This window comes from Monodon monoceros, unplaced genomic scaffold, assembly GCF_005190385.1.
Source record: "Monodon monoceros isolate NGI ecotype Baffin Bay Population unplaced genomic scaffold, NGI_Narwhal_1 Super_Scaffold_15, whole genome shotgun sequence".
Lineage (NCBI taxonomy): Eukaryota > Metazoa > Chordata > Mammalia > Artiodactyla > Monodontidae > Monodon > Monodon monoceros.
This window is the reverse complement of record NW_021703771.1, coordinates 53,079,616-53,090,949: the sequence shown is the minus strand read 5'-3', so window position 1 is coordinate 53,090,949 and position 11,334 is coordinate 53,079,616. Positions and strand designations below refer to the sequence as shown.

Genomic DNA, 11,334 nt, shown 5'->3' with positions numbered 1-11,334 from the left:
TTCTTGCCTTATCTGAAACCTGGCATTCCCCCAAGGATATCACTTCCCTTGAGCATCGACAAACAAAAACTGCTTTTTCTCCCCACCTTCCAACATGCTGAGAGAGATTTGGAAGCAGTGTTGGCGTTCTCTAGCTTCTAACTGCCAGTCCAGGTGATCCCATTCCCACCTGTATGCAACTCCCCACCCTCTGTGCCCTTTCGAGTATCATGCTATAGCATGAAGCATAATCACATCGTGCACCAGCTTCTTGGTCACCCCCCCAGATTCACAGAGAGCTTCAGGACCTGGCGCACAAATGCTGCCAGACTCCCGCGTTATCTCAGACAACCTCAGCATCCGTGATTCATAGCTTCTCAATCACACAAAGGGATTCCAGTGCCCTTTGCCTCCATTCCTCTTTAGCACAACTCATTCCTGTGGGAAAATCCTAGCTTGACATTTACCCAGATGCCCTGAAAACCTAAACTTTAGTGACTCTTCACACCTCTGAAAGCACCTGTCCCAGCAACTTCCTGACTTCTTAGTAATTTCTGTTCTTGATCTTTCTTCAATGCTTTCTGTTGCATTCCTACCTTCACTTCCTTCCCTACCCAGCATAAACCCCAAAAGCCCATCATTTCCCAGAATTGCTTCTGGGCACCCACCATGCCCTCTTTCTATTTTTGCTGTACTGCCAACTAACTTGCTATCACCTGTGGTTATCTAATTGGTCAAAGACATGGGTTGGGGAGTCAGACTCCCTCAATATCTACCATTTAGTAGTGATTCCACCTTAGGTAAGTCATTAATTTTTCAGGGCTTCCGTTTCCTCAATTGGGAAATAATAATAGAGTACTTATCTCATGACCATCACAAGTTATTGTAAAGATTAATTGAGATAATATATGTAAAGTGCTTAGGATAGTACCTGATGCATAAGCGCTCAATAAATATTTACTATTTGGATTGGCCAAGAAGTTCATCTGGGTTTTGAAAAACCCGAATGAACTTTTTGGCCAATCCAATATTATTACAAATAAACTGCTTGATGCTGCTTCTAAAAAAAAAAATCACATAATCAAATTAATAAGTGCCAATACATGCCTAAATCTGCAAAGCAAAACACAAACATTTTTCACCTCTCTCCCTAGATATTGCCCACTTAAGGGAGATGCTTGAGAAAATACCCTTGTAGGGCCTGAGTACCTCTGATATCATCATGTTATCTATTTGTCCTCCTCATCAAAAAGGTAGATGGGACTGACTAATGTCTATTATTCTTAAGGTAGTAACAGCAAGGATTTTGTGTGACCGCTTCCCAGAAGACAGATTAGAAGAAGTAGGCATTAGACGTGAATAGACATCTCACAAAGGAGAAAAGATAAATGGCTAAGATAAGATGAGCATTAACAGATGCTCATCCTCATTAATAGGGAAATACAAATTAGAACTACAATGAAATAATATTGCACATTCTTGAAACTGGCAAAAACTAAGAAATCTAACAGTATCAGATGTTGGACAGAATATTCTAATAGGCATGTAAATGGTACAATCACTTCGTGAAACATTGAGGGATTATCTTGTAAAGCCAAATACATACTCCGTGGACCAGCTGTTCCATCCCAGTGAAGCTCTTTCTCATGGGCCTCAGGACAATGGTTAGAGCCAGACAAAACTGCAGGCAACTCTGTGCACTGACAGGAGAATGGATTAAATAGTGGTACATTCATACATTCACACAGAAGAATATTAACCCCACACACAAATGAAATATAGCAGCAATAACAACATGGAAGAATCTTAGAAACAATGTTGAAGGGAAAAGAAAAAAGCACATCTCTAACAAGTAAATGTATATATTGAATAGTATAATGACATTTTACATATATTAATCCATTTAATTCTAACATCTCTTTGAGGAAGGTAGTATTGCTTTCATTTTACAGATGAGGAACCTGAGGCACAGAGAGTTTAAGTATTGATAACTTGCTGGTAAGTGGAGGTTCCATGATCTATTTGACATTTACTTTATGCTTACACAGTACCACACACTTGCCTAGACTAATATTTTATAAAAAATGCTCCACATAAAATGTCCTTGATTTTTCTGCCTGATTTAATCTTTCTTCCAAAATCAACACAATGAGTTAGAACTGGAGAATCCACTTTATCATATGCCTTTGCACTCTTTCAACCTTATCACAAAAGTGCAGGCTCACTGGATAGTTTGATCTTCCTTGAATGGTCTTCTGAGCTATTTTCCAGATTTCACATGTGGAAACAGAATGTGACTCACTTTCAATGCCCTAAATTAGCCCTGAGGCCCTGGAACTTCCCTTCAGTCTATGCTTTTCAGAATGCCAGTAACCAAGAGATCTGAAAATGAAGGAATTCGTTTCCCAGGAAGCATCCACACACACCCCACCACCACCACCCTACCCCCCAGAAATCTCTTCCTCAGTCTTTACTTAATACCCCTAAGACCCAAAGGACAGAACTTGAGCAGCTAGAGGAAGGATCATTTCTTCCTGCCTCACAGTCTTAAGAATAATGCTTGTAAATTTGTGACTAAGCACTATATAGCAGGGAGGGGAGGAGAGCCAGGAATCCAGAACCTTTGTTTTATTCCCAAGTTCTTCTGCTTAGCTGTGCAATGTTGGGCAAATTCAAATTCTCTGGAGTTCATTTCCTTTAGTTATGCACTTTGCTCAGTTAGACTTGACAAACATTTATCGAACGACTCCTAGGTGCCGTGCACCCTGCCAAGCACTGGGGCTATAGGGATGCATAAGACCTCGTTAGCTACAGAGGACCTCCCAGCCATTAAAGAGCTGTCTTTCCAGAGTGGAGAACTATGGATCTTGGTGCCTGAGGTGGTTAAGCAGAGTGTGGGTAACCTTGTGGTGGAGATGTTGTAGAGACTACACAATGGTCAGCATACTGTTGTGGTTAAGAGCTCAGCTCTGGGGTCAGTCATAACTATAGATATCCTGGCTTTAACCCTCATGAACTCTGTGACTTCAGGCAAGTTACCTAACCTGAAGAATCAGTTTACTCATCTCTAACACAGAGATAATAATTAAACTATATTCGATTTGAGGATCAAATATGATAAATGCATATAAAAGGAGGGTGAAAGTCATGATAAATAAATGTTACCTGTCTTCCTCATTCTCCTCTTCATATTATTATTGTTAATACATCATTTATTGCTCAGCAAGGTGTTGTTGCAGGGTTTGGAGATTTAGAAGTCGTCCATCAATCTTGCTCAGCTCTAGCTAACTCACTGGAGGATAGTACTTTAGATGGATATTCAGATCTTGTCCCAAGACCTTTCCTGAAGATGTTGACATGTGTTAATGGGATGATTACAGGCCAGTGAAAAGTGAAGTTGACCTTGGAGGAGGTTACTTCTAAATGTTCTGAGGTATGAGGGATGGTGTAATTAAGCATAGAATAAGCAAGAGGATGCATTTTAGATAAAGTGAGGATGTGTTAATACATTCTATTGGGAGAGGTTTAAATAAAGAGTGAAAATCATGCTGAATAAACTTGATCTAAAAAATTATGGGCCAGAAATTTTATCAGAAGTGAATGATGAATATGACTACAAAGAAATTGTAATTAACTTCTCATGTATTAAAAATGCATGTATTTCAAAAATATAAACTGAGCAAAATATTTGCTATATTTTGTCATGTTTATGACAAAGGGCTAATTTTGTGAGTATACTAAAGAAATCTTACAAATCAGTAAGATGACGAATAACTCAATAGAAAAATGGATAAAGGACTCAGACAAAATATTCAGGAAAAAAGACACAAATCTGGCCAATGCATGTGGGAAGATGTTCAACATCATTCATGATTAGAATATGAAACTTAAGATAACATTCAGCAAAGATTAAAAAGAGATCAGTATAACCAATATTAGTGAGAGTGTGAGGTTAACTAACTGGCATACTCATACACAGTTGGTGTAAACTAGTATAACTTTTAGGGAGGAGTAATTAATATATCTTTTAATATAAAAAGTGCATATACTCTGACTCACTGCTAAAAGTTATCTTACAAATATACAAATTCATAATGCACAAAGTTCTATATGCAAGGATGTTCACTAAGAATTATTTGTAATAGCCAAAAAAAATCCATTAGTGAAGAACCGTTTAAACAATGACAGATCCATGCAATGAATAATGAGGTAAGTCTACCTATATCGATAAAAAATGATGTTCATAGTATATTGTTAAATCAGAAAGACAAACTAAAGAACAGTGTGCATAGTATGCTTCTGTTTATATGAAGAAGATATAAATAAGGATATATGCGTAGAAATGCCCTAGAAGGAAACACAAGGAACTTTTGTGGTTGTTACCTCTGGGGATATAGGGGAGGAAATGTCTGTCTTTTACTGAATTCCCTGTGTACTGTTTGATCCACCAGCCTGTAGAGATTGTGGTTAAACCATGGACTGCTGTGGGGATTAAAGGCTGAATTGATTGGCTGAATTCCCATGTTTTCAAAATATGTCAAGGTAAGGAGGATTTTTTAGCTGCAGAGACATGAGAAGACATGCCTTATCATCCAAGTTTGTTGAATGTGAATGTTTCTTGTAGGTGTTTCTTGTTTAGCATATTCCTCAGTGTAACCTCAGAGTTATATTAAGCTAGATCAAGGTTACTTTTCGTAACCCTAGAAGTGGAGTCGTTGATGAAATGATGGGCTCTTGTTGACAGGGAAATAGGACACCAAGATTATCTAATCGTCTCTTTTCTTATGCCTTTTGATTGCCCTTCATTCTAACAGGCTGATACTGAAAACTTTCTCCACAGGCAGGCAGGTTCTCTGGGTGTGCAGGGGGCCATTGGGCATCCCAGCTGGCAAGCTTAATAAGGAAGATTGGTCACTGAATAGAACTGTTTGAGGCATTTTGGGCAGTTCATTAATCCTTGATGATTCTGAAATTGGTTGCACAATTCTGCATAAGGAATACATTGTTTTTCCTTCTTGTGGTTCATTGTGATTGTGGATGGGAGCCTGGTGAGGGGTATGGCTCCTATAGGACTTCCATGGCAGTAGAATGTCCAATATGCCAACAAAACACATACTGATGGCCAAGGCAGGAAATGTTTATTTGAGACAAGGCCCGGGCACTGGGAGAGGTTTTTCGTTATTTTTCATTAAAGATGAGGATCAGTAATGCTATAGAGATCTAAGTTTTCAGTGTAATCAGGGAACTGAACCCTCTGGTCTCTTTATTAGTTGATGACCTAAGCAGTGAGACACACTGTTACTTTAGGTGGTACCACGTTTTGTAAGGATCCATAATGGCAGGGACAAATCAAAGTACTGAGAACTAAAGGTTCTCTGTGGCGAGGGAGTAACAGTCTGAGTTCATTGCTGATGACATAACGATTTGGCTGTGCCAAATCTTGATCTCAAGCTGTGCTTTCAATATGGCAGCCACTGGCCACATGTGGCTAAACTTATATACTTCAATATTAAATAAAATTAATAAGATTAAGTGAATTAAATAAAAATTCAGCTCCTCAGTCATCCAAGTCACATTTCAAGTGTTCAACACCAGTATGGTAAGCTAGTGGCGACCGTAAAGGACAACGCACATTCATGGAACAGTTCTATCAGAGTAGAATGTTCTGTTGAGCAGCACTGATCTAGAAAATAAATAGGTCTCCAAAGATATTCAATCAAAAAACACCATTTGGATGCTTGCTTGACCATACCAGGGAGTCTCCGTCTGGTTTTTATTCTGAACCACTAGAGATCTGAAGTAGAAGGGTGGAGGCAGTAGGATTTTAGATTTCAGTGTGAATTGTAAAGTCTCATTTTTTCAGTTAAGATACCTTTTGTTGGCAGATCACTATGGATAATGGTCATAGGCAAGGAGGTAGGAAGATGCGATGCTCTGAGGTTAGGGCTTACCCTGAATGAGGAGTGAGTGACCTGATTGGGCAGAAGGAAGTAGTCAAAGGTACTTTTAATACTTGAACAAAGGGCCAGTACAGCTGTTTAGTTTCTGGAACTTCCTTTGGTTTCTGACCTCTGTACCTTTCTGTATCTGATTATATTGGTAAAAATACGTTAGGCATCTTAAGAAGAACATGAATCTCAGCTTCCCTTTCTGGTTTAAGAGATTCTTAATGACTTCCTCAAAAGGAAAGTACTTCTTTTATTAGTCCTGTTTCATATGCCTCTAAAACTTTAAAAGGATTTAAGGAAAGGGAAATCAAATGAAGGCCAATACTACTTCTCACACTAGTTCAGGGTGTCCCTGGTGGCTTGTAGCGTGGGGCTGTATCTAAATCATTTTCAACAGAGTCTGGTGAGACATTTGGTTGCCCCCTCCCATCCACATCTTTTGAAGTAGACTCATGAACTGAGGAATTGGCAAGGAACGAACACTGTTTGAGGTCTTCATCTTTAGGGGCTAGGAGACAGGATGTCAAAGAAAATCAGAGGGTAAGGTAAGGTGTCTCTCATGGAAGTTAGGAAGTAGGTCAAGAGAGAGATGTTAAAAAGAAAGTCACTATTCAAAGAACAGCTAGGATTAAGAACAGAGAAACTGCTAGGCAGGGCCAAGAGTTTTCTCTAGTAACTGTAACAGGAGCAGTTTTCATGAACTGATGAAAGAACAGGAGAGTGGCTATGGGGAACAAAGAGGGAATTTCCAAGGCAGCAATAAAAACATGAGCACTGGACCTTATTTATTTAGTCTTGGATACTTCATCATCCTCTCATTCAAGTAAAAGCTCTAGCATGCAATAAATACTTGTTGAATGAATCCTCAGGAAAGTCACACTGAATGCATAAATTCCTTTATTGAAAATATTGGGCTAGCACTGCATTACATATATTCAGTATCCATAAATGAAGGGCCACACATTTCTGATTGGACAATACTGTTTTAAATAGAGAACACAGCATCTGAATATGCTCTCACAAGTATAATATCATGGACTAAACTAGGTAGGAGTGAACTATATGCAAAATGACCATTTCGTTAATAGCATATGGTTGCAAATGGCATAAATGGTAAACGTGATCATCATGAGACATTCCTGGTATCTCATACCAACACATAATTTAACAAGCAGATTAAGGTTAAACTGCCAATAAGTTGTTAATCAAGAGTTCTCAATAGAACTTGGGTGAAAGTGCACCCAGGCTATAGACTTAAGATTTTATAGCGTTCATTTAAACTTGCATGGAATGTGGGTGGAGTAAAATAACTGTTGATCTGACAGGAGGCCACTTGGCAATTTGTTTGTTCTCTTTTATAAATAGTCTAAAATAAGAGAATAAGCTAAAGGAAATATTCTGCCAGCTTAAGGCCAACATTCTAAGAACTGTTTACTTCTTTAAAATGCAGGTATATAAACACTACTTTTTATTAATTTTTCCTTCAAAGATCACTGGGTATGTAACTTATGACAGACCACTTTCTCAGCTTTGGCTATCATTTGACATTTTTTTCCATTAGCAGTCTTTGGCTTTCATAAACGTCTGACAGTCAATAATATTTGTTAAAATTTTAACAAGTCTTTATTATTAACTTTAATAAAAGAGTGCTTTATGATGTGAAAGTGAGTTGATATTAAAAAACAAGTTTTTACTTTTTATTCGAATTTTGGTATGAATGCATTTCTTTGCATTGATTTTTCTCAAATAAAAGAGTCTAGAAATCAAGACAATTGGGATAATTTGACCTTTTTTTTCATTTGATATAAAATATACAGAAATTAAAACAGTCTCATTTCAAACAGCGGCCTGTTCATTAATGTAAAAACTTGGGGAAAATTATGCAAAAAAATCCAATAAAAATACAATTTTTGTTATTAACACGTGATTTTATAAGAAGCAAAACATTTTCTTTTCAAAAGCAGGGTTTGTTCTAAATCTAGGCTCATAAAGGTATACATTTCTGTAAATATCAACTTATGACTAAGAGAAATAGCTTATTTTTCTTTTACACAGTTATGTTCAGAGTAAATAACTAAAAATGTACCTTTTTAATGACTAAATGGAAAGCTGGCCTACAACAGTCAAATCAATAAACATTGGTATTGAGTTTTAAAAAATTCAGAATTATGTGTATATATATATGTGTGTATACATATATATATTTGGACATTAAGCAGCACATACATATACATATCACCCTAAACAATCAGGGCAAAAAAAATTTAATATAAAACTATATAAATCAAATGGGTTTGTTGCCAAAACATAGCACAAAATGTATACATTCCTTTATTTCAAAATTTGACACATTAAAAGAAAAAACTGCCAACACATTTCAGACAATATACTAGAAATAATAAATAAAACAGTTTTTAAAAATCATATATTCCCTTTAAGTGCTGTGCACTTTGAATTTTTCTAAATGAGACTAAACTTTTCCATGGCTAACAACAGTATGCTGTACATTTTGGTAATGAAAATTATATTGATAAATATACAAGGAATGTATATATTTCCACAGTATTTTCTTTTTCACAGTTAACAAAAATAAAAATTGCATTCAACTCACATCTATAAATATTCTGATTCCTCACTGTATGGATTTGAAGGAAGTGAGAGTATAAAGTCTTTCAACAATCTGGACTTCAGATTTCTTTCTTCATCGTCTGCCTTCCACATGTACCTTTCAGAATCTCTCTGCAATGTGATCACACGCTGAGATGAAGGCAGAAAGAAAGCACTATGATGGGATGAGGCAGTCTGGGCTGGGGCTTGCTCTTCCAGCCAGCTTTAGCAGGGCTGATTGAACCCAGTCTTTTTAATGTCGTATTTTAAGGCAGTCTGAATTTCACTCGAATGTCCATACCTCGAGATCCTGAACTATGAAATCTTCCTTTTTGGAAAGAATATCATTATTAAAAGTGCTGCAGGAGTTGCTTCGTCCATGGTATAAATCAGCATCTAGCCATAAACCAAATCGTCCCCTGAAAAGGTTAATAAAATGGTGAAAACATTTCAATTTTATGTGCACACTTTCTGTCCTCCCTTGCCCCAACTTCTTTCTTTTATGCTGTAGACAGACAAAACCCTAAACTGCTTGTAAAACAAAAGGTACATTTCCTTTACTTCATTTAAATGACCCATCTTTCCTAAAAGACGGGTGGCGGTAGTCCCTCATTTAGACACATAAATAAGTCATTTTATCTTCAATTCTTAGTGTCATGTGTTAGACCACACTGTCCTAAATAATCGAAGCACATGGACTAGCTAAAATCACCTGACACCAAAGTTTCAGTTACCTGGGTCAAAACAGGCTCACTCAGGTCAGGTGGTAATTAATAATAACAACAAAAACCTTACCCTCCGCCACCAAGTTCCAAAGAACTTATGTCTCCATTGATAAAGTATGAGTTTTCTCCACTCCACTTAAAGACCTTAGGACAGAAACACAAGACAGAGAACAGACATTTCAATCTGGAGAATTCACGAAGAGGGAGTAAGAGCATAGTACCTGTGTGTGTGCAAGGGCACTACCCATTGGCTGAGGAAGCTCCTGACGGCCAGACCTCTCCCACACCAGGATGAGATCTCCAAAGGGGTTATGAGGTAGGAAAGACCTCTCAGACACATGTTGGCTCTGACTTGCAACCCCTCCCTGATCTTAGACCATGCAAAAGAGCAGTTCCCAAGGCCTGGGGAGGGAATCTAAGCGGTTTCTGTGCTGCAGTCATGAAGTGCTGGCCAGGCTAGAGTGAGGCCAGATGAGGTTACCTCGAGTAACGGGATGGGACAGCTGCTGCTCCAACCACAGCCCCCCATCTCCAACCCCACCGACCCTCCTGACACCGTGACACCAGGAAGTTGGGTATTTCTTTCATCTAGGTACCTTGAAGTTAGGGCTAAACGTGTAGAGAAAAGTTTCGCCTGTGCCATAATAGTGATCACTGAACTTGAAAGGATGAGTTGCATATGCTCCAAAAATCTGTCAAAAGAAAACAGAAACCTTATCTACTTTCAACCATAAACCTCCCAAAAAAAAGACTTTCTGAAATATTTTAGCACAATCCTATTCTGAGATCTCATTCAGCAAAGATCATTACTAAATCAGAGCTCCTAAATAAAAAAGACCACCATCCAACAAATAAAATGTCCCCAGTTCTCATTAGAACCCAAGTGGCTTAGAGAACTTATCTGTCAAAGGCCAACAATTGCTCCAGTTTTAAAAGACTCCCGAAGTCCACTATAGAGACAAATTTCTTTTAGTGAATACAGAGGACATACTGGAAACATTAAATAACAAGATTCATCTTGCACATAGAAATGAGTGGTTGAGAGAATGAAGGCATATCTCTGATGTGTTTTCTAAGTAAAATTGTGGCCAGAGGTTTCCCTGGAGAAAATAAATTTTTCTCTCCTTTGATTCGAAAAATGAGTTTTCAACATACTTATTAAAACTGCATAATAACGTGACTGATCCAGTATATCTTAGTTCAAAATGGCTCTTAAGAAAAAAGTAACAATTCCATAATACTGTGGGCTTTAAAGGTGGTTTAGATGTATCTGAATCAATGATTTTTCTATTATTTCTTATTGGGGTTGGAAGGAGTAGTCTTTTCAGAACACACATGTCCACTGCTTCAGCTTCCTATCCTCTGCTCAGATCCTGACCAGTGCGTGCAGGAGTGAGGACTGGCAAGAATATATATTCTGGAAATGTCCCTAGGTGATTCTGATATATTTTCTCCAAATCCCACTTGAGAAACAATGCTTTTTTTTTTTTTTAATATTTATTTATTTGGTTGTGCTGGGTCTTAGTTGTGGCGTGCGGGCTCCTTAGTTGCAGCTCGCTGGCTCCTTAGTTTTGGCATGTGAACTCTTAGTTGTGGCATGCATGTGGGATTTAGTTCCCTGACCAGGGATCAAACCCAGGCCCCTGGCATTGGGAGCGTGGAGTCTTAACCACTGCACCACCAGGGAAGTCCCAAGAAACAACGCTTTAAATGGAGTCTACCTGAAAAATGTCTTATAAGTTTTCAAACTAATTTAAATTGGATTATCATCATCATGGAATCTCTTCTTTACCAAGTACACTCAGTTCCTAGCTCCTTGAAATACTAAAAATTAGGTAGAGTAGAAGTCTAGAATCTCTTTCTAACCCATGTTCTTCATACCAAAACCTGTCCCTAGAGCTGTTAAGAACAAGGAAAAAACAGTAACAAATTTTCTTAGCAATCATGGAAATCTGTTTAAGCACTGGAGGTATGATGATACTAAGAAATTACTGTTAATTTTTTAGGTATATAGCATTATGGTTATGTAAGAAAATGTCCATTTTATTTTTTTCTATTAATTAACTTAGAAAGAA

At 37.7% G+C, this 11,334-nt stretch overlaps 1 protein-coding gene across 4 annotated transcripts in view; it reads right to left on the bottom strand.

Annotated features, from left to right (window-relative positions):
• Window positions 1–6,801: 6,801 nt before the first annotated feature.
• The window catches only part of NCOA7 (nuclear receptor coactivator 7), a 144,166-nt gene continuing 139,633 nt past the window's right edge, over window positions 6,802–11,334 (bottom strand). Inside the window, exons 4-6 of one of the 4 annotated variants that reach the window (XM_029223481.1) lie at window positions 9,856–9,951; window positions 9,330–9,403; window positions 6,802–8,953 (exon numbers count right to left, since the gene is read on the bottom strand). In XM_029223481.1, the coding sequence (XP_029079314.1) occupies window positions 8,818–8,953; window positions 9,330–9,403; window positions 9,856–9,951 (306 nt within the window). In that variant the 3' untranslated portion in view covers window positions 6,802–8,817. The remainder of the gene's footprint in view (window positions 8,954–9,329; window positions 9,404–9,855; window positions 9,952–11,334) is intronic. The other 3 variants (XM_029223478.1, XM_029223479.1, XM_029223480.1) reach the window with 3 other exon arrangements.